The sequence below is a fragment of the Macroventuria anomochaeta genome (genome assembly GCF_010093625.1).
Source record: "Macroventuria anomochaeta strain CBS 525.71 unplaced genomic scaffold BU25scaffold_4, whole genome shotgun sequence".
Lineage (NCBI taxonomy): Eukaryota > Fungi > Ascomycota > Dothideomycetes > Pleosporales > Didymellaceae > Macroventuria > Macroventuria anomochaeta.
In genome coordinates this window covers 588,007-608,755 of record NW_022985365.1, presented here as the reverse complement: position 1 = coordinate 608,755, position 20,749 = coordinate 588,007, and the positions used below count along the sequence as shown (strand labels likewise).

Sequence of the window (20,749 nt, the reverse complement as noted above, 5' to 3'; positions counted from 1 at the left end):
CTTCTTCTTCTTCTCCTTCTTCTTCTTCTCCTTCTTCTTCTTCTCCTTCTTCTTCTTCTCCTTCTTCTTCTTCTCCTTCTTCTTCTTCTCCTTCTTCTCCTCCTCCTCCTCCTCCTCCTCACTCAACATCTCCCCACCCTCCACCACCACCCACAAAGTCAAGCTTTGTATTCATTACAGCGACGACTAGCGTTCCTTTTGTCTCACACTACACAACGACTGATAATGCGGAATCTCGGACAACGGAGCTATCCACACCTTCGGCAACCGTGTCTAGATCTGCTTACCTAGCCCCAAGCCAGTTCAAGCCAACACCGGCTTCATCGTCCGAAAAAACAGATGCCACGGTGTCTATGCTGCCCGTCGGCGACGCCATCCCCAGTGAGTTAATGCCAGGGTTCAAGTGGCCTTATGCTGCTCCCTCTACATCACCCACCAATTCTATCCCACACAATAACGACAACGGCAATGGACATGAGGATAGGAATGATGATGAGGTCGCTTGGGCAGGCGCAGACAACGCCATACCCGGCCAAATGCACGATCGCTCACTCCCGCATTTGTCCCCTCCACCGCTGCAGAGGCGAAGCGCGGCTTTGCGGCGGGTGCGGAGGGTATGGGCGAGGAACGAAACTCCTTTGAGTCCACAGAAGGAAGGCGGTGGGCAAGGGGATACGGGCGAGAGCAAGCCAGAGAAGAGGAAATGTCGACCATGCACAGAGGAAGGAAGGGTGTTATGTAGGGGAGATGTGGCGGTTGGGATCTGTAGAGGGGGATGTGAAGAGTTGCAGTTTCTAGGCAGGGGCCAGGGTAATGGCTGCGAGGATGACTGAGCGACGGAGCGGAGCGGGGAGTTATTTGTTAACTTGATAGAAGGAACCAGACCGGAGCTGCTGTGGACATAGCGAAGTCGGTCTTACATTTGGTTTCTATTGCTTGATGTAGTGATAGTTCAAGAGCCTCATGGTTGGTAATATCTAAGCTAAACCGGGCCAGCCTGCGAAGAGTCAGTACAGAATTTCTGATTGAACAGTGCGGAAACTTACTCCAGATCGTCAACCCTTCGTTCACCTTTGTGACATTGACCTTATCTCCCACCTTGATAGTCTGGCTCTTCGGCGCATCTGGCGCCCAGAACGTATACCGTCCAAACACTGGACTCCACTTCGCGCCAATGTCAATACGCCTATCCTTCTGCAGCCTCTTGAGGACCTCTCCACTTGGACCAACACTAGGTTTACCCGTGTTGTAGTCAATGTTGATACTCTTGCACCGCACACAGTTATGCGCCAGGATCATCTCGGTCTTCTGATTGATCTTAATCTTACCCCAGTAATCCTCTTGCCATGGCTCGTTGGCGCCCTCGATGACAATGTTAGGGCGGAACTTGACCATATCCATTTTTTCGCCGTCGAGGCGCGAGGACACGTCGTCAAGAGAAGTTTTGGAGGTGATGAGGAAGGGCGCACAATCCTGAAATTTGATGCGCCATTGCTCGGTTTGGCGGATGCCCATGAGCTTCTCCACCTGGCGGCCAAGGAACGGGATGTTCTTCTTGAAGAAAGCGGTCAAAGGGTCCGGGGTGAGGGGCTGCATGTCTTCGAATATAACGGGGCGCCTGTTGTCGGAGCCGATGTAGACGAGGATGACTTCGTAGCCGAAACACGAGGTGAACCATTGGCTGTACTTTTCGCCCATGTTGAAGGCATCGGTGGGACTGCTGTGCATGTTTACGTGGAAAATCTCAAGCTTCTCGGTGTCAGGCACGAGCGGTATCCGGATGGTCTTGGCCTTGTCCGCATCTCCATATGCGCGGTAGGTGATTTTGATGGTAGCGTCATTTGTGCCGTAATTCTCAAACTCTTGAATGAACTGCGACATGTCCGAAAAGTGGCCGATAGTCATGTTCTCCCAAGTTCCGTCATCTTTCTTCTTCAGAAGCATGAATGTCCCTGCGACTATTAGCAGGTGACGCACGGACTGTAACTGGGGTGCACACGATCATGTTCGAAGCCGTATTTGGTGGCGACTGCTTCTTTGAGAGGTACTGCGCGAAGTGACTTGATCGGGTACACATATATCTGTCAATCGAATCAGCATGTATGCACAGGCTCCGGTATCGTAAGGCCAACCTCGGATATGCGCATAGCTGTCAGGTTGTGGATCAGAGGGCTAAGGAACCCCAGCAACTGGTAGATCAAGAACGGGAAGACGACAATGCCGGTGAGCAGCCATACTGTTGGTATGTGATCAAGCTCCGAGGCTGGAGGATGAGCTGTATTCGCCATGTCGATTGATTGTTGTTCATGTGCAAAAGTTCTGAATGTTTGAAAAGAGGTCGTCTTGGAACCCCACGTGCACGCCCTTCCAAGACGTTAGCGACAAGCGGAGGAAAGCACGTTTGCCGCTTCCGCGGGTTCGGAGTAGGGCATCCGAGATGATAAAATATACGCAGCCTGTAGCATATTGATATCTTCAAGCAGGTACTGCCTGATACCCATACTGCTGTTCGGAAATACAGTGTTCATCAACAGAGGTGAATGTCTATTCCTGGTTTACGGATTTTTAGAATCGTTAGCCTGGTCAAGCCTGACTTTGATCTCTGCTCGGTTGTGAAGGGACTCTGAGAGCAGAGAAGATGCGCGACTTTTCAATCCACCTTTGATCCTCGAGTACCTCCAGCAGTCTCATTCGTTCGGCCGACGCGAAGCCTTCTCGAAGCATGACCTGCCGAAACATAGCGAACGCAGAGTGATTGGACAAGGGAAGACTCGCTAAGAAACGGTGGAAGGAGGTTCCTGAGCACGAAAGCGGGCCAGCAGGTAGCCGCTGCAGGCACGCGCCGATCTGTCTGCGAACGCGAGTGGCAGAAGGAAAAAAGTTGGTTTTGACAGCTTCACGATGGCGGTACTTGCATGGGTGAAGCTTGGAACAGGCTGTAAGTGGGCTGTGGTTGGCTCTGGTGGCGGCAGAGAGGTGGTAGCGTGTGGCTGTGCGTTCTCCAGGGCTCCATTACAGAGGGGTTGGCACTATCCAAGTGACGTTGAATGACTTTGGTGAATGCCCAAAGACTATCAGGTTTCAAGCTCTCTCACAACCACGTGCGCGCTGCCTTTTGACAGCACTACTCCTCCTGTGACTCAGTACGCTCCTTAAACATCTACTAGAAACATCAGGCGTCTTCTAGGCACCTGCCACATTCGTTGAGCGCTCCCAGGCGCGCGCCGAGGCCAAGATTCTTACCACTTGCCCCAAGATCACAGCTACAGTTCAGCTTTCAAACCGCTGCGCATACTACGACTCTGACAAACGCTCGGCGAACCTCCTTCTTCCTAAGCTTGCCGAATCCGCAGTCCTCTGAACGTGATCCGCTCTCACGGAAACCGGCATCTTCGGACGCGCATCGCGCACAAGTTGAGCTTCGCGCCTGCTCTGTAAGGCTACCACTTGCGCGCAAAACCTACATCCACCATGGCAAACACACACATCCGGCGGAAAGACACCACCAAGGGGCCGCCTCTACGCATTCTATCCCTTGGTACGTCATTCTGATTTCCATGATGCTCGACGCGCAATCGCTGACAAGGGTCCCAGATGGCGGCGGCGTGCGGGGGTACTCGATGCTTATCATCCTCCAGGAACTAATGCACAGGGCCTTTGTCGAGACTGAAGGGAGAGCACCAAAGCGACACGAAATTCCGAAACCATGCGATCACTTCGATCTCATTGCGGGAACAGGCACCGGTGGGCTGATTGCGATTATGCTCGGGCGGTTGAGGATGGACGTTGAGACCTGCAAGGATGTATACGTGCGCATGACAAGGAAGGTCTTCGAGACAGACAAGACATTTGCTGGAATTCCCTACCGTTCGACACTATTCAAGGCCTCAAAGCTGGAGGAGGCTATCATGGAATGCGTGCGGGAACACACTATCTACGATGACGAAGGCAACGACAACCATGACGGCGTCGCATCCTCGGCAGACCTCAACTCTCCCATGACGCCCGGCAGCGCGCTGCAGCAAGGACGTGTGAATCGAAGCGCCAGCAGCGCCAGCAGATACAGCCAGATTGGCATGACGCCAGTCAACATGCGCATAGCCGCCATGAAGTGGGGCAATCCACATGCGCTGCTGTACGACAATCGCGAGGAGCGCACAAAGACGTAAGTGAGATTTGGTCGGAAAACTATGTGTGTATGCTGACACCGAACAGAGCTGTCACAGCCGTCTACAAAGGCACAAAGAAAGCCGGTACTGGCCAGATCTGGCTTCGATCCTACGACTCGCGCAAAGAACCCGCAGTAGCACCTAATGCGACCATCTGGCAAGCCGGACGTGCAACAGCCGCGACGGCCCTCGCATTCAAGCCAATCCAGATTGGTCAATCCGTCTTCCTGGACGAAGGAACAGGTAAATACAACCCTGCACCTATGGTACTCGATGAAGCGGTCTGCAACGAATGGCCTGGTCGCGACATCGGTGTCTTCATTAGTATCGGCACAGGAAAGCGGCCTGATGGGACAAACAGTCAAGAACATCTTTGGTGGGAGGGCTTTGTCTCTGGCGGCATAGGCGATTTCGCCGAGGCACGACGCAGACTTATCGCGAAAATCGAAGGCTGCGAGAAGACACACAAGGAGATGAAGGACCACCTGGCAAAGCGCCAAGTCAACCCAGAGAACTATTACCGGCTCAACGTCAACGTTGGCGTAGGCGAGTTTGGCATGAACGAGTGGAACGCACTGTCCGAGATCAGCACAAACACCCGCATGTACCTGGCCGAAAAAGAGGTACAAGCCATGTCCCTCGATGCCGCCGCGAAGATTGCCCGTATTCATCGCGCAAAGTTGCGATGGGAGCGTGCAGAGAAGGGCCAAGATCCTCTCGCTGCAGCAGCTTCACCACCACCCAACAAACCTCTCCCGACCATTCCAGACCCAATCGGTTTCGCAGTCGAACTTCCGGCCGAAGAGCTCACACCCGAATATATATCAACGATGCAACAATCCGACCTGCGACCTGCACCCTTACAACCTCATCGACCGCAACACTCAGATAGTAACAAATACCTAGTTGTATCCTCCGACGAGTTCCCACAACCCGTAGGAAGCATCAATGACATGCCACACCGGCACTCTGGCGAACTGGTCTCGCCAGGACGAACGTCAGAAGAGCAGTTCTCAACAGATCGCCCAGTATCGTTCGCGGGCTCTCCAAGGATAAGTTTCGAGCCACCACCTCGACCGCCAAAAACGCCTCTGAACGATGGTAGGGTTCCGCCGCCACTGTCTGGACACCCGGCATTCAGAACGTCACCATCGTCGCCCGCACATAGGACATCACCGCCTCCTGGTACAGGGTTCGCGCGACCACCGCCTGGTGCGCCGTTACCATACCCAGACGATGATGGGCCACCACCGGTGGTGAACAAAGCGAGCAAACCAGACTACATGCGATGATCAGATCATGTCAGCATATTGGAAACGAGGAAGAAGATATAGAAGTTATGAGAGGATGAGGAGGCATGTAATGATGATAATGACCACGTTCTTTTGGCATCTGTGTATATCCTTGTGAGGAGTTGGAGTCATCTTGGATAGCAAGATTGATCGTTGGAGCCTTTTGTACTTTAGATACCCTTTGAATTCTTACGACTTTTTGAACTCAACAAAACCCAATCTCACAACATAGGTTCCTGCTTGCATGCTCAGTCTTGTATTGCGGTGTAGGCATCGTTTTGTCCATGTCGCGCCAACTCGTGTTATGCCCTACATGCTCAAACCCTCTTGCCGAAGACGCGGAACCTCTTGACACCGCCATCAGGAAGAATGACCAACTTGGCATGCGTATACTTCTTCCCCTGCACATTGCTCAGTTCACTCTGATACTTGATCTCCACATCCGGCCCGCTCTTTTGCGGGCTCAGCACCTCCGTCCAGCCAGGCTCATCATGGCTCGGATCCGTCTCAAAGGCACCGGCAAAGACCTGCACCTTTTGCGGGAAGTTCCCGCGAAAATGCGCCGTGTCAATCACAACATGGTCAATCTCGCCGGCTGCACCTAAGCGAACGATGGTCCAGTCAACATGCTCACCGCGTGTACGTTTGGTTTCCCACCCATCGCCCATGTCCTTTCCGCGACCAGGCAGGAGGAGGTTGTCCTTGGTGCCGAAGTGCTGGTCCGAGCAGGCTGTGGCGACGCCGCCCATGACGGTCGCGCTGAGCTCGAAGATGGCGGATGTGTCGGCCGGGAAGACGGGGACCGCGTTGCCGTACAGTCTGAAGCGCGCGATGCCGCCGTCGGGGTACATGAGCAGACGGACGTGTGTGTATGCTTTCTCGGTGATCTGGTCGAGCAGCCATCCGTGGCGCTGGCTGGGTCCGCACTCCTGCTTGCTCAGCACCGTCTCCCAACCACTGTACCCTGGCTTCGCGACCTCCTCATCAGACTCGGCGAACGCGCCTTCAACGGCGATCTCGGGCGCGTGGTTCCCGTTGAAGAAGGCGGTGTCGATTTCCACGCCCGCGACTTTTCCGGAGGCCGTGCCGAGGCGGATCACGACCCAGTCAGCGGGCTCGGTGTTGTGGCGCCGCGTCTCCCAGCCGTCGTACCAGGCGCCCGAGTGCACGAAGACGCCAGGACGGCTGATGGGTGCGGTTTTGGTGATGAGGTTTGAGGCGGCGGCGAACCATTCGTCGCTGAAGGAGACGATTTTCGAGCCGAGGGGGGCAGAGATGAGGTCTGGAGATGTGTTGGTAGGGGTGAGTGAGGCATGAAAGGGGAAGAAGGGGAAGAAGGTGCCCGGGGTGGTGTGGAGGAGGGAACATACCAGTGTAGTTCGACTTGAATGTCGAGTCGATCTGGTCGGCGGGAATGCTATGGGCTGATGTGGCTGCCATGATGGGCTGTTGTATGAGGTAGTAGTGATTGAAGTTTCAAGGTCTCAATTCAAGGCTTCAATTGAAGTTGTGTACAGAAAGCGTATGGAGCACACGAGCAACCAGCGGGGTGGCCTCATTCTATATCGTTACCTTTACCCCACCAAGGGTCCTTAGATCGCGCAACATCTTCAAGACATCTCGGAACCGGCCGCGGGCCTGCATTTTCCGAGGTGATTGACCGAATGCGGAGATAGTGGTTCTGACACCTGAGGGAATCGATAACTATCAGGTAAGCTCGGACGCATATGAGAGGGATTGCGGTGGTTGTTGGTGTTTTGACACCTGAGAGGATCGAGTAATTATCGTGTAACGCTAACGATACCCCGCCGGTGACTGACACGATTCCACACCTGATAGCGTGACGAGAACTACTGTGTGCCAACTAAGGGTCTTGCCCACATGAACCAAACAAACACTTGATGCTTCTGGTGAGGGAAGATTGCTGATAAGTCGTGCATATGTATATATTCAACAGCAAGCTACCTAAGCCGTTGCTCACGTCAAAAGAGACAATGGATGGTGCGGAGGGTATTGTTTGTTTTGAAATCTACGCAAATGCACAGGTAGTCATTTGAGAAGCGCTGATGCCGTAGTCCCCTATCCAACATGCAAGGCTTTTTCTCCCTCCGATCCAATGCTTCCTTTCCCTAGGTCTGACGTCCAGGCCTTCGATTGAAGACTATGCTTCTCTCTCACAATCGATGGCTCCATCTCGATGCAGGTCTGTTCCTGATCCAGTGCGAATGGAAGAGCCTACACCACGTCCTCTGTCAGCTCGATCACTACTAGAGGGCAGCGGATTATCTTCACCCATAGCTCGGGTCGTTCCACTGGCTCTCGTCATAGTATCCGCCATTTTTGTTCCCTCCGCTCAGGTCCAACTTGGTCATGAACTCGGGTGGCACAGTCGGGATGTACTTTCTCTCGCGCTCCCTGTCAACACCACCGAAACCGGCACCATAGCTGATGAGCATGTCGGTCGATGTTGGTAATGAGAAGGGGAGCATGTATGATGGGTCGAGGAGGAGCTCGCTCGGGGCATCGTCTTCCTCCCTTTCCAGCTCCCCTGAAATCCGGGAGGGTGCTGGTGATGGGGCTGGCGCAAGTTGTGCTCCTGAGGTCGGCTTGACGGGTGTTGTTGGTTCTGCGTCGGTGCCTCTTTGTGGTGGGTTCGGTGACTTCGCCCGGGTCTTGCGTTCTGCTGCAGCTTGTTGTAGGTGGACGACGTATTTAGATGCGCTCTTGGGCAGCCCCTTCTCTCCCACTTCTGGTCTGTAGTACTTTGCAGTGTGCAGAAGTTGTTGTGGCGATAGCCTCGTCAGCTGTTGTATTGTACCAACGAGCGACTCCAGGTCTTCTCCGATCGACGTGAAGCACTGCAACCATTGCAACAGTTGAATGAGCGGTTCGATGTGTTTTCTTGTAGACTCGACAGTGTTGTCACCCGTTGAGGTCATCGATCCGTTCTCGTAGTGTTCAGGTTGCCGGTTGTTGGAGCGCGCCCAGTCCTCCAGCGTCGATACGTTCATGCGGATTTGCATAGCTTTTGTTCGCGCCAAGTACTTCCGGTTCGACATGATGCGATTGAACATCTCTGCAGAGAGCCAGTATATCAGCTGCGACAGCACTTGAGCAGTGATGACTGAATGTACATCGTACAGGTCGAGGACGAAGAGCGTGGAGGATAAGAGGGAGGTGATGTTTCGAGGCGACGGCTTGGCCCTGGCTTTGGGTGATGGAGGCCGAAATCGCTTCTCGAGAGGTTCTAGGGGCTTCGCTTTTGGTTTCGAGCGGAAGATGTTCCATTCGTGTTGGAACTGCACGTCTTCGAAGCCTGGCATGGGTTCGTGCTCGAGCATAGATGAGTCCAGGTTCTTATCCATTCTTCGCTCCGCATCCCGGATGATCAGGATGAAAATCTCGTTGATGAGCTCTGCCATTTGAAGTTGAAACTCGGTGGCGGCCGTCGCGAGTCCTGTGTCTTTCTTCATGTAGTGTAACAACAACGTAGCGTTCGACATCCAGAAGGCTAGCACTGTCATGTCCCACTGGTGTTTCTCTACCACGTCGTTGATCTTGCCCATCGCCGATACGAGGAGCGTCTTCAACAGGTCTGCGCTGGCGTGATAGTGTGCGTACCGGGCCGCCAAGAAGAGGATGTTTGCAGGGACCGGCTTCTGGGATGGTGACCGCTGCGGAGTCATGGTCGTGATGATTATGTCGAGGATACGCTCGAGCTCGCTTTCTTGGAAGACGAACATCTGGTCGTTGAGACATCTGTCCCAGATGAACTCCTGGCCTTCCTCAGGCTCTTCAGGAGACTACAGCCGTTAGCAGGTGTTCGGACCGACCAGATGCGTGTAGTGGTTTACCTCTGGCTGTTCGTCGAGGCCCAGGTTGCCAATGTCGACCTCCAGATTGAAGGCGCTCTCCATCATCATCCGGCGCTTCATGTCGTTTTCCTGCATTTCTTGCTCGAACCGGTCGTTCTCCAGTCCCGAGTTGTAAAAGTCATCCACCCCTGCGTTACCGATCGCGTACCCGCTCTCATGCAGGTAGTCCGAGATCTCGCTGTTGGGCTCGACGAAATCAAACGCTGTCCTACCGCCCGATGACTTGACGTCGGTCGAGGCACCGTGGTCCAGTAGAAGCTTCACGATCCCCTTGTGCCTGTTGGTCATGGCCCACATGAGAGGTGTCCAGCGATTCTTGTCTTGTATGTCCACTTTGGCGCCCTCCTCGATGAGGACGCCTGCAACGTCCTCGTGCCCGAAGCAGCTCGCATACACCAGCGGTGGTGTTCCTTCAGCGTCGACGCCATCGATGTTGATGTACTCCCTCGCCTTCCCCTCCAGCAACCGTTTGACTCGCTCGAGCTCGCCGTTGGACGTCGCCAGTGTGAACAGTCCCTGGAGTGCCTCCCTCTTTTCTCCGCGTGAAAGCTTGTCGTCGGCGACCACCTTGGCTTCGTCACCAGCATTGTCGTTCTTGAGCCGGGCTTGGTGTGCGAGCATCTGCACCAGTCGACTGTCGCTGTCCTCGAGCTGCTGCATGTCCTCGTCGCCGAAGCTGGGGTCGTCGAGGGAGAGGTTGAAGCTGAGGGGTCGCGCGGGCATGGGTGTGGTCAGGAACGACTGCCCTGTACTTCGAATCAGCGTTCCGCCTTCCGCCTTGCACATGGCCCCTGCCCTGCTACTCACCCTGCCATGCATCGTACATCTCCGTCTCTTCAGGCATGTATGCGCTCACGGGCCGCCTGTCGTTCAGCGAGGTGGGCAGGTCGGAGGGGAGCTGCCGCGCTGGTGCAGCGCGCGGGTCGTCCTGGAAGCCATGGTCTCGGTCGGTCATGTCCATCGTGCACCATTGGCGGCCTGGCCGGTGTGCAGCTGTGCGGACAGAGCGGACAGAGCGGACAGAGCGGACAGAGCGGACAGTGCGGACAGTTGGCTACCCGAGGAGTGAATGCATGTGTCTGGCAATCAGAGCCCTCGAGCGATTCGCGGTCGATGAGACGGTGGGGCGGAGGTGGGACAACGGCACGCTGGCTACGTAAGGATGGAGGCCGAGGGCGATGCTGCAGGGCCGAGGGCGAGGCTGTAGGGTGCAGGTGTTGCAGTGAGTGCCTAGTGCGAACCGGGGCGCTCGTGCGGCGTCGCTGGGGATAGACGTGTTTCCGTACGGCTGGAGTCTCCAACACACCCTTTGGGGCCTGACGCAGTGTCGCGGACGTTCCCGATCGCCGGCCAGGGCTGCCCAGCTGCAATTCGGCGGCCGCGTTGTGGTGGGGCGCTGCCGCCGACGACGACACGCCACACGCAGCCCTGGGAGCCCGCGTCTGCACCGCTGGGAGCTTAGCACCACTCGAGCTTAGCACCACTCGAGCTTAGCACCCATCGTGGAGCTCTTGTGGCTGGACCTGACCAACGCGCTCAGTCAGCATCACCGGTCCCGCATTTGCTGTTTAGACTGTACGGCCACGATGCTCGGCTGCTCTCGCTCCTGAAGCGTCCAGTGCGCACCTGCTATCTATCCAACACCATGAACACCGCCATGGCCGCTAACCCGTGAACCGGCGATCATTACATCAGACGGCCTGCGCCCAGCACGGCCCAGCACGACCCCAGCACGACTCAGCGAAGAAACATGTCTCGCGCTTCGACCGTCTGAACACGTCCAGCGTCCAGCGTCCAGCGTCCAGCGCCCAGCACCATGCCGTTGACAGAGGGCACGTCGCCGCGGGGCACGCGCTTCGCCGCCGTCCTTGCGCGTCTGTCAGAGCTCCCCGGCTACGTCTGGGACTCGGACATCAAGCCATTCCACTCGGTAAGCGTTCTGAAGCACGGCAAGCGCGCCAAAGCTCACAGCACACAGTCCTACGACAACTGGCACTTTTTTGGCCACCAGAAGGCCTCGGCTGCGCAGGAACGACCACCCTCTCGAGGACGCAGCGCTGTGGCCTCGCCGACCGCCTCGCACTCGCCAGACTCGCACCGTCCGCCAAACGTACTCAGGCACAAATCATCTGGCAGCGATGCCAGTGCGGCAACTGCACAAACGCAGGCCACTGCCACCACCGTACACAGGGAGGGCCGCGCAGTGGTATGTCGAGTATCGAACCACACACTGCGACTCGAGCGAGAATATCAGCTGTCCAAGGTCATCGTCAACAAGTCAGATCCAGGGTGCAGACACTTCGTGCGCCCCATCGAGTTTGTCAGACTGCCCACGAAAGCTGGCGAGGAGGCCCTCGTTGCTAGTATCTTCGAGGCTCCCGGGCAGAACTATCTGAAGGACCTGGTTACTTTTGGTCCCAACTGGTACAACTTCACAAATCGCGACAACATGTGGCAGTCGGCCAATCCTCGCCCCAGCACAGGCGTACCTCTACTCACCTTCCTCGACTTCGCAGTCGGAGCAACAGAGTGTCTGGAGATTCTGCACCATGGCCACGAAATGGTCCATGGCGAACTGCGAGGAGACGCCTTCCACTTCGCTGAGAACGGCCATGTCAAGATGATCAATTTTGGAAGCGGGGCCAGGTCTTTCGAGAACGGACTCACCTCTGCCGGCTGGAACACGCTGAGCCGGGAAACGGGGATTGAGTTGAAGCTTGCCTTCATTGCGCCAGAGCAGACGGGCCGTATGCCTGCTGAGCCAGACAGCCGGACCGACATCTACAGTCTGGGAATCCTGTTCTACACGATGCTCTGTGGAAACACGCCTTTTGACGGCCCTACAGCCTTGGACGTCATGCAGAATGTGTTGAGCAAGAGAATACCTCCTGTTTCCTCCGGGCGCATCGACATTCCGGAAGCACTATCTATGGTCATCCAACGAATGACGCAACGGAACATCGAAGAGCGCTATCACTCAACCTCAGGTCTCAAGTTCGATCTCATCAGAATCCGCGAGCTCCTCTCTGAAGGCGACGGCGAGGGACTGAAAGCATTCAAGATTGGCTCAAAAGACATCAGCTGCTTCTTCAATCTCCCACTCCAGCAAATCGGTCGCGACAAGGAGCGTCAGACGATCATTGATGTGATTGAGCGCGTGTCCAAGCGCCGGCGAGGTGGTGTAAAAGTCCTGAACAGCTTGAGCTCCAACTCATCGTTCTCGGATGGGCAACTCAACTTTCAATACGATGACGTCATATCTGACACTTCTAGCTCGCGAGGCTCAGAAAGTCGGCTGAACAGCGTTTCCTCGACGGCGCCTGGGTTCCTTGATCAAGCAGGACGCACTCAACGATCGCAGGACAGCGTGACCCAAGCGAGGGACTCGGTCGCTGAGGAGAGCCCTGGCCGACCACCCCTGGTGACAACGAGTCGAGGCCACTCCAATAATAGCATGGAAGGTTCATCCTCCTTATCGAGATCTGCTCCGTCGAGCGATAGCACAGTCATGCGCAATTTGTCCAGCGCTCGATCAGCGAGCCGCAAAGGTCGCTGCGAGGTAATTGCTGTCGGTGGAGCCACTGGTCTCGGCAAGTCACGTCTTGTCCAAAGCGTACAGAGCACGGCAAGAAGTAATGGTTACTTTGCGTCCGCCAAGTTCGACAAAACAAAAAAGGCCCCTTTCGACCCTGTTTTGAAAGTCATGTCTTCGATGTTCCGACAGGTCTTCAGTGAAGCAGACGTGTCGTCCGAGTTTCACAACAGCTTACGCAACTTCCTCAAGAGCACAGGCGTATGGACGGCACTGCGAAGCTACCTGGATCTGCCGGATTGGCTGCTCAGCACGGGTGGAGCGCCGAAGACGCCTCAGCAACGCGATACGGATCCCACGATTGCTTTAAGGCGCGCATCCTCGCCGGCTATACATTGTGGAAGTTCTGGATACACAGCTGAAGCATGGCTGCGAAGCGGGGGTGCATCGAAATCAACAAAGTTTATGAGCGTGTTTATTGATGTTCTTCGGCTCTTCGCTGTGCAGAAGCTATGCATATGGACCCTCGAAGACGTACAGAACGCCGATTCGGAAAGTGCGGGTATGTGTTGCAACATATTTTTGCCTTTGAGATCATCAGTGCGCTGACAAGAATCAGAACTCATACACCACACTATTCAAGCTAAGATTCCGCTTGTGCTGATACTCACCTACACTGATGAGGAAGGCATACCCCGAGAGCTCCGACCCTCGATCCAGTCGGCCACCAAGGTGCAGTTGTTCCCGTTCACCGAAGCCCAAATCGCTGATTACGTCGCCGAAACCCTTCATCGTGATCATCAATACATCCTTCCTCTGGTCGCCGTGATTCAGGAAAAGAGTAGGGGCAATCTGTTTTACATCAGAGAGATACTAGACACATGCTATCGCAAGCAATGCGTCTACTACTCTTGGCGCGAGAATAACTGGCTTTTTGATCTCGACAAGGTCTTTGAGGTATTCGAGAGCACGGAGTATGGTTCCTCTATGACCAACGACTTCATCACGAAGAGGCTGCTCGAGTTACCTGCTGATACTCGCAAGCTGTTGGCATGGGCTTCATTATTAGGCGGCGCTTTCTCATATGATCTGGTCTCAAGTCTGTTAAATCCGAAGAATGCGCCCGCAGATGCAGAGAGATTGCCGCTCTTTGGAGAAAAGGAGTGCATTGTGACAGCACTGAATGGAGCGCTCAACGCTTACATTCTTATGCCTGCTGAAAGCGAGTCTCGATTCCGCTTCAGCCACGACAGATATCTGTTTGCAGCCGCCAGTCTGCTTGAGAAAGATTGGAATACTTCGATGATGCACTACGAGATTGCCCGGATTGTGAGCTCGAGCGGCGAGTGGTATGACGATGCAATGGGTGACTCCAGGGCCCTGTACATGCGAAGCCGTCACATTTGCCTCGCTGTTGACTTGATCAAGGCCAGAGAAGCAAGCCGCGCTCGTTTCCGGGATGTCCTGTATCAAGCTGGAGAAACAGCGGCCGAGTCAGGAGCACGATCTACCGCGATCTATTACTTCGCGCACTGTCTGATGCTCCTGCAGGACGATCCATGGGACGACTCGAAACACGATGTCTCGTACCAGGAAACGTTGCAACTCTTCATTCGCTCAGCCGAATGCTACTGGCATCAGAACATGCTTGATGAAGCACTCAGCCTTATTCGGACAACCTTCCAACATGCTCGCGATCCCTGCGACATGGCAAGCTCGTTCATATTACAGTCGCGAGTTCATGCCGTACGTGGAGACAGCTTCGGCGCCTTCCAAGCCTTGAAAGACTGTTTGTCTCTGCTGGGATCTCCAATACCTCCTACAACCTGGGAGGAATGTGATGCCGAGTTCCAGAAGGTGTACTCTCGTCTACAAAACATCGACAAACAGGAATTACTGGCACGCCAACCACCTCAAGACGATCGCGTACTTTTGACGTTGGGCCCCGTATTCGTCGAACTCCTTAGCGCAGCCTTTTGGTCAAATAGTCTGTTGTTCTACCAGGCCACACTGAAATTGGTCAACATCCATCTTGAGCAAGGGGCTATGTCTCAGGTCGCACTCGCTTATGTCTACCTCGGCAGCATCGCCGGTGGCCGCTTTGCGATGTTGACCTTTGCTGCAGATATGGGAACGATAGCTAAGAGACTCTTCAAGATGTTCCCCGACGATAGCTACACCCTTGGTCGTGGCCAGACTCTGCACCCGTTGTTCCTAGGGCATCTAGAGGCGCCAGCTGCGGATCTAATCCCTCATCTTCATGGTCAGTGGCCCAACATCCTTTTTGCCACATCCGGGTGCTTCTTGGCAATGCACGTCCTGATCTTGAGTAGGAAGCTAACACACTGTAAACAGTTGCACTAGAGACGGCTTTGACCGCAGGCGATCGCTTACTTACTCTGCTGAACCTTGGTACCCAGGCTCACTTTAGGGTCATGGCCTGCTATGATTGTGTGGAGATAGAAGCTTACGTCGATGAAACACCTCTGAATTTGAAGAATTGGCAACAAGATCTTCGAGGAGGTGTACTTCTGGTGGCGTCTCGCCAGTATGCCAGGGCTCTTCAAGGCAAGACAAATATCGCCGATGCATCAACGGTCTTCACCGACGAAGAACACGACTCCGCTGCCTACATCGAGTGGGTCGAAAAGACAGCAAGCAACCCAAAACGGCCGAAAACTTACTACTTTGCTAGCAAGCTGCCAGTATTGGTATTATACGGCTACTACGAAGAGGCGTGCGCTCTAGGCGAGCTTCTCCTGCCGATGCTGGGCAGTCTTTGGTGTCAGCGTGTCAACTACTCTGTCATGTACCATCTCTCGTTGGCTTACTTGGCAGTGCTGCGCGACAACAAGGAGCATCCAAAGAAAGAGCAGATATTCAAACATGTGCTCACCACCATCAACCAACTGGAGGCTTGTTGTGCCATCACAGATGTCAACTATCGGTCTTGGATCCACACACTCGCCGCTGTGCTTGCAGAAGTCAATGACGATCCTCAGACAGCGTTAACGAACTACGAGGCAGCAATGGACCACAGTGAGATTCACGGTTTCACCTTGGACGAAGCCCATGCCCTGGAATTGTATGCCGAATGGCTGGTTCGGAAGAAAGCCAACAGACCAGCTCGCCATGCTCTCAACGACTGCATCTCCGTGTACCGAAGAGTATCCGCATATGGAAAGGCGAACCATGTCATCGACAAGTACGAGTTTCTCCTGCGCGGCACGGTATCCCTTACAACAGTGGATGTCGCGGTACAAACCACAATCATTGACACAGGGAATACGACGTTCAGGCTCGAGCAAAATGAGGACCATGAACAGCTTCTTGGAGCTGAGACGGCAGTTGACCGGACACAGAACTGGATCGTTCCCGAGAATGGACGACGTCATGATTCATCCAACGACCTTCGCAACGGCTTCTCTGCCGTCGGTCTTGATATGCTTGATCTGTCCTCGATCCTGGAGTCCTCCCAGGTCCTTTCGAGCGAACTCAAGGTTGATAAGCTGATGGCTAAGATGGCTTCCATCATCCTTGAGTCGACAGGAGGTACGCTCTGTGGTATTGTCATCGAAGATGCACAGATCGAATGGAGCATCGCTTGCGTAGCGGCCAGCGAGTCCAACAATGACCCAGGGATCTCTTCTGGTGTCACGTCATATCCAGCAGGCCAGCCACTGGACACTGTAGACGACATGGTCGCTCGACAAGTGACACTATACACTTTGCGTTTTCGAGAGAACGTGTTCGTTCAGAACCTGCTGGAAGACGACCGCTTTTCAAACGTGTCGGACTCATACCTGAAGCGGAATCCAGAGGGCAAAGCGGTGATTTGCATACCGATCATTCACTCCGACCACCTTCTCGGTAGCATATACGTCGAAGGTCCACCGAACTCGTTTACAGAACGCAATACACAAGTACTACGTCTTCTTGTTAACCAGATCTCTATCTCTCTGGCAAATGCTCTGCTCTTCAAGGAGATCGAACGAGTCAGCGCCAGCAACGAAGCAATGTTAGAGATGCAGAAGCGGGCGCTAGCGCAGGCAAGAGCGGCTGAGATCAAGGCCAAAGAAGCCGAGGCCATTGCGATCAGGAACATGAAGCTCAAAGAGGAGGCTGCCAAGGCTAAGAGCCTCTTCCTTGCTAACGTTTCTCACGAACTGCGAACCCCCCTCAACGGAGTGATCGGCATGTCTGAGCTCCTCAAGGCTAGTCTGCTGAATCCGGAACAGCAAGGTTATGCCGACTCCATTCGAGTATGTGGTGACACGCTTCTGTCGATCATCAACGACCTTCTCGACTACTCCAAGCTCGAAGCTGGTAAGATGAACGTCCAAGAGATGCCTCTGTCTCTGAACGAGACCATTACTGAGGTTGTTCGTGCCCTGGCGTATACGAACGCTGAACGCGGCCTAAAGACCATTGAGCAGCTCGAGCTGAACCCCGAGATGCTGGTCATGGGTGACCCTGTCCGACTCCATCAGATCTTAATGAACTTGTTGTCCAACAGCTATAAGTTCACCCCACGAGGATCCGTTACCGTACGTGCCGTGGTCGACCAAGAAGGACCGGACTGGGCCGATGTTACGTGCAGCGTCATCGACACCGGCATCGGTATTCCAGAAGAGCAGAAGAAGAAATTGTTCTTACCCTTCTCTCAAGTCGAGTCCTCATCAGCACGCAGCTACGGCGGCACAGGTCTCGGCTTGAGCATTGTCAAAGCGCTGATCGAGAACGTCATGCACGGCTCAGTCCGTCTTGACTCGACACCCGGCGTAGGAACGACAGTCTCCTTCTCCCTCCGCTTCGCAAAGGTGAATATGGCCGGACCTCTGGCACAGAACTACACGCGCGACGTAGATCCAATGGCCAAGTTCTCTAGTCAGGAGAACAACGGCCACGAGCAGTCTGCTGGCACCTGCATCGATCTCTCCACCATTCCTCGCGCAGATCTGCGCATCTGTATTGCCGAGGATAACTTGATCAACCAGCGCATTGCGATCTCATTCGTGCAAAAGCTAGGCTTCAAGTGCGATGCCTATCTCGACGGCTTCAAAACTATCGATGCACTCGAGCGCGCAAGCGATAACGGCCGCCCCTTCCACCTCGTGCTTATGGACGTCCAGATGCCTCACTGCGATGGCTATAAAGGTAAGCCACTGCTGGAATTCATCGTATTTAGCTACTTACTGAACTTTGCCCCCAGCCACAAGACTCATCCGCAAGCACCCCAACCCCGAAGTCCGCAACGTCCTTATCATCGCGATGACCGCCTCCGCCATCCAAGGCGACCGCGAGAAATGCCTCGACTCGGGCATGAACAACTACCTCGCGAAGCCCGTGCGCGCGCAGACCCTCAAGGCGCTGCTCGAAAGCTATCTGAATAAGGATGAGCGGCCGAAGGAGATTCCGAATCTGCAGACTGAGGTTAAGAAATTGGTTAAGGAGGCTTTGAGCGAGGCGGGGGCGGATCAGCCGCTTAATGTAGTGAAGAACAAGGTCAATGAGAAGAAGGATGGGGAGGGCACAGAGACGGAGACGGAGACGAAGACGGAGACGGAGACGAAGACGGAGACGGAGAGACCGGAACGGCCGAGGAGTGTGCGGATGAGTACGACGGTTAGGTGGCATGATAGGGCGCCTGAGAAGGAGAAGGAGAAGGAGGAGGAGGAGGAGGAGGAGGAGGAGGAGGAGAGGAAGAAGGATGGGGTGTAGCTGACTGCTCTGACAGAGCGGTTGTTGCATTTGGCTTAGTTTGATTTGTGCTTGTTTCTTCTGGAAGATACCCTGGGCAACTGGGGCTCGTTAGCTTTGCAGGCTGTTGCATAGCAAGGCGTTTGGTTGTATTCATCTACGACTTGAACGACTGCAAAAATGGAGTTGTGATTTTTGCATGTATACACAAGGAATTTTTTCGACATTCAATCTGTTCATTCCTTCCCTGCCCAAGAACTCTGCGCGAGAACTCTGCTCCAGATGGCATGTGGCAGAAGAAGTGCATCGACGCTCGTACGACCGTAAGTATGCTCCTGGAGGCAGTCACACTCGCGTTCGCAACGCAGGTCTTTCCTTTTCCGACAATCTCAATCCATCACACGCAACCCATCATCAGAACGTCCACACCACCTTCCATCCCCCTCGTCAAACCTCCTCACCCTCACCCTCACCCTCCTCCTTAACCTCACCCTTGATCATCTCCTCATCCTCCCCACCCTCCTCACCTTGGTATCACTGACGGGTATGCTATTCTTTAGCGCATCCACGTCGTTCTTGAGCGACTCCTTCAGTCGATTGACGCGCTGGGCGCAACCGACTGGTACAGGAGCATTCTGGAGGTTGTCAGCGTACTTGCAGATGTTGGTGTGATGGTGATGATGCCGCATGGAGGGAAACATGAATGCTGTAAGAATACTTACGATGTAGTCGAGCTTGACGCCGGAGTGCTCCGTTGCTGCTGTGAGGACGTAGACGAGCTGGATGTTGTCAGTGAACTAGAGTAGATGACGATGCATCTATACCTACAAGCTCGCGCTCTGTCTAGTTGGAGTTACTCTCAACGTCAGACATGTTGGGTGATGCACGTATTGATGTGTAAGGAAGGGTGTTGTGGAAACGATGGACGAAAGGAATGGATTTAGCGTTTTGAGCTTCACGACTCGAAAGGCGCGCTAGACTTGAGAACGCAGGTTCGCCTTCATCTCATCGCCCTTGGAGAGCAGTGAGATTGGTGAGAGTAAGGCCAGACAGCAGAAGTGAGTGCGACTTCTGGGAGACCGCGATGTTGATTTGCGTCTACCAGTATCAACTTCGTTGACCTTGTCCGACTTTGTCCAGCTTTGTCAGGCTCATATGCAGAGGACGACTGTGACATAACGGAGATCATGGTCGAACTGTTTGCTTGACGTTCCGAACAACTGAATGCTTCCCAGGTGAACAATGGCTATCGCATTGAATCGAAATGCACGAGGTCTGTGGAAAAGGAAACTACCACCCAAGCCACTCAGACACGGAAAGCATGAATATGTAAACATCGACAGCCCTGCTCAGAGCTCACGGCGCTTCTTTTCCTTATGGAAGTGCTGCACTTCCGCGACACATATCCTCGGCTTCAACTCTAGCACCGAGCACAGGAGGCCTTCAGCACATGCACACCTTCAGAATGAAAGCGAAGAAATAGAACAATCAAGACTTTGGGAAAGCTAACTCACCGTCAAAGTCATCGACTATCACGGAGCATCAACATCATAGTCCTCACCCAGCCACAGCCACTAAGATGCTCTTCGCCGGAAACACCTACCAACCTCGGCACAGCCCTTCACACCAACATCCACATCCGCATACACCCACATCCCAGCACTCTCCGCTCCGCTCCCTCTATGACCCCTAGCTCCCGCTCGCATGTGAAGGACTGGTGAGTCAAAGCTCAGGACCTGACGATCCGATCCGCCGCACCGTCCTGCCACGCATGCAGCATGTGAAGCTCTCGGGTGGGTCCCGGGTAGCGGACCTCGCGGCTCGCCTAACCCCAGTCCCGGATTTCTGGACGGGAGGCTTAACTCAACCGACCTGCATGTGTAAGCTAGCGAGCTGTGCAGACCTGGCTCCCGCTGCCGTGGCTGCCGCGGAATGTTTATCTTGTCTTGCCGCGGGAGTGATGCAGTGATACGGGATCACGATGACTCCCGCATATCGCAAGTCTGCCCGTATTGAGGACGAGCTAGATAATGCTGATATCGATGTCGGAGGTACACCGTGAGTTGTAGGGTTAGGCTGCGTTGAGTGTTGACATGCGGAGCCGAGGCCGGTGGTGGGGAGTTTGAGCTCAATGGGGTATTGCGAACGAGGGCAAGGCTGACAGTCAAATCTTGTGATGGT

The 20,749-nt window shown here is 54.4% G+C and overlaps 6 protein-coding genes across 6 annotated transcripts; 2 read left to right on the top strand and 4 right to left on the bottom strand.

The window, feature by feature from the left end:
• Nucleotides 1–885: 885 nt before the first annotated feature.
• BU25DRAFT_407216 (uncharacterized protein) lies at nt 886–2,606 on the bottom strand. The gene is made up of 4 exons (XM_033705479.1): nt 2,133–2,606; nt 2,000–2,081; nt 1,047–1,952; nt 886–997 (listed from the first exon to the last, which is right to left on the bottom strand). The coding sequence occupies exons 1-4, from the start codon at nt 2,286–2,288 to the stop codon at nt 978–980; spliced, it is 1,164 nt and encodes a 387-aa protein (XP_033565751.1). The 5' UTR covers nt 2,289–2,606; the 3' UTR covers nt 886–977.
• Nucleotides 2,607–3,251: 645 nt separating this feature from the next.
• BU25DRAFT_359955 (FabD/lysophospholipase-like protein) lies at nt 3,252–5,671 on the top strand. The gene is made up of 2 exons (XM_033703657.1): nt 3,252–4,165; nt 4,216–5,671. Exons 1-2 carry the CDS (start codon nt 3,558–3,560, stop codon nt 5,459–5,461), a joined length of 1,854 nt encoding a protein of 617 aa, XP_033565750.1. The 5' UTR covers nt 3,252–3,557; the 3' UTR covers nt 5,462–5,671.
• BU25DRAFT_407214 (Allantoicase) lies at nt 5,542–7,197 on the bottom strand. The gene is made up of 2 exons (XM_033705478.1): nt 6,832–7,197; nt 5,542–6,743 (listed from the first exon to the last, which is right to left on the bottom strand). Exons 1-2 carry the CDS (start codon nt 6,899–6,901, stop codon nt 5,779–5,781), a joined length of 1,035 nt encoding a protein of 344 aa, XP_033565749.1. The 5' UTR covers nt 6,902–7,197; the 3' UTR covers nt 5,542–5,778.
• A 198-nt stretch (nt 7,198–7,395) lies between these two features.
• Nucleotides 7,396–10,638, bottom strand: BU25DRAFT_407213 (uncharacterized protein). Its single transcript, XM_033705477.1, has 3 exons — nt 10,144–10,638; nt 9,316–10,082; nt 7,396–9,264 (listed from the first exon to the last, which is right to left on the bottom strand). The coding sequence occupies exons 1-3, from the start codon at nt 10,295–10,297 to the stop codon at nt 7,750–7,752; spliced, it is 2,436 nt and encodes an 811-aa protein (XP_033565748.1). The 5' UTR covers nt 10,298–10,638; the 3' UTR covers nt 7,396–7,749.
• A 206-nt stretch (nt 10,639–10,844) lies between these two features.
• On the top strand, nt 10,845–18,771 carry BU25DRAFT_437298 (putative histidine kinase HHK1p). Its single transcript, XM_033708998.1, has 6 exons — nt 10,845–11,266; nt 11,315–13,430; nt 13,488–15,131; nt 15,224–18,025; nt 18,081–18,493; nt 18,657–18,771. The coding sequence occupies exons 1-6, from the start codon at nt 11,153–11,155 to the stop codon at nt 18,681–18,683; spliced, it is 7,116 nt and encodes a 2,371-aa protein (XP_033565747.1). The 5' UTR covers nt 10,845–11,152; the 3' UTR covers nt 18,684–18,771.
• A 294-nt stretch (nt 18,772–19,065) lies between these two features.
• BU25DRAFT_454996 (uncharacterized protein) lies at nt 19,066–19,441 on the bottom strand (the record flags this gene model as incomplete). The annotated part of the gene is made up of 3 exons (XM_033709915.1): nt 19,066–19,203; nt 19,291–19,347; nt 19,433–19,441. The coding sequence occupies 3 exons, from the start codon at nt 19,439–19,441 to the stop codon at nt 19,066–19,068; spliced, it is 204 nt and encodes a 67-aa protein (XP_033565746.1).
• Between the last annotated feature and the right edge of the window lie 1,308 nt (nt 19,442–20,749).

Bases quoted from the DNA above. Each gene is read 5' to 3' on its own strand.
- BU25DRAFT_359955 (XM_033703657.1), top strand. From the start codon at position 3,558: ATGATGCTCGACGCGCAATCGCTGACAAGGGTCCCAGATGGCGGCGGC. The intron at 4,166-4,215 runs GTAAGTGAGATT...GACACCGAACAG, and splicing joins CGCGAGGAGCGCACAAAGAC to AGCTGTCACAGCCGTCTACA.
- BU25DRAFT_407216 (XM_033705479.1), bottom strand. From the start codon at position 2,288: ATGGCGAATACAGCTCATCCTCCAGCCTCGGAGCTTGATCACATACCA. The intron at 2,082-2,132 runs GTTGGCCTTACG...TTCGATTGACAG, and splicing joins CAGCTATGCGCATATCCGAG to ATATATGTGTACCCGATCAA. The intron at 1,953-1,999 runs GTGTGCACCCCA...TAATAGTCGCAG, and splicing joins ATACGGCTTCGAACATGATC to GGACATTCATGCTTCTGAAG.
- BU25DRAFT_407214 (XM_033705478.1), bottom strand. From the start codon at position 6,901: ATGGCAGCCACATCAGCCCATAGCATTCCCGCCGACCAGATCGACTCG. The intron at 6,744-6,831 runs GTATGTTCCCTC...ACACATCTCCAG, and splicing joins ATTCAAGTCGAACTACACTG to ACCTCATCTCTGCCCCCCTC.
- BU25DRAFT_407213 (XM_033705477.1), bottom strand. From the start codon at position 10,297: ATGGACATGACCGACCGAGACCATGGCTTCCAGGACGACCCGCGCGCT. The intron at 10,083-10,143 runs GTGAGTAGCAGG...TTCGAAGTACAG, and splicing joins GATGTACGATGCATGGCAGG to GGCAGTCGTTCCTGACCACA. The intron at 9,265-9,315 runs GTAAACCACTAC...TAACGGCTGTAG, and splicing joins GCCTCGACGAACAGCCAGAG to TCTCCTGAAGAGCCTGAGGA.
- BU25DRAFT_437298 (XM_033708998.1), top strand. From the start codon at position 11,153: ATGCCGTTGACAGAGGGCACGTCGCCGCGGGGCACGCGCTTCGCCGCC. The intron at 11,267-11,314 runs GTAAGCGTTCTG...CACAGCACACAG, and splicing joins ACATCAAGCCATTCCACTCG to TCCTACGACAACTGGCACTT. The intron at 18,494-18,656 runs GTTAGGTGGCAT...TTCTTCTGGAAG, and splicing joins GTGTGCGGATGAGTACGACG to ATACCCTGGGCAACTGGGGC.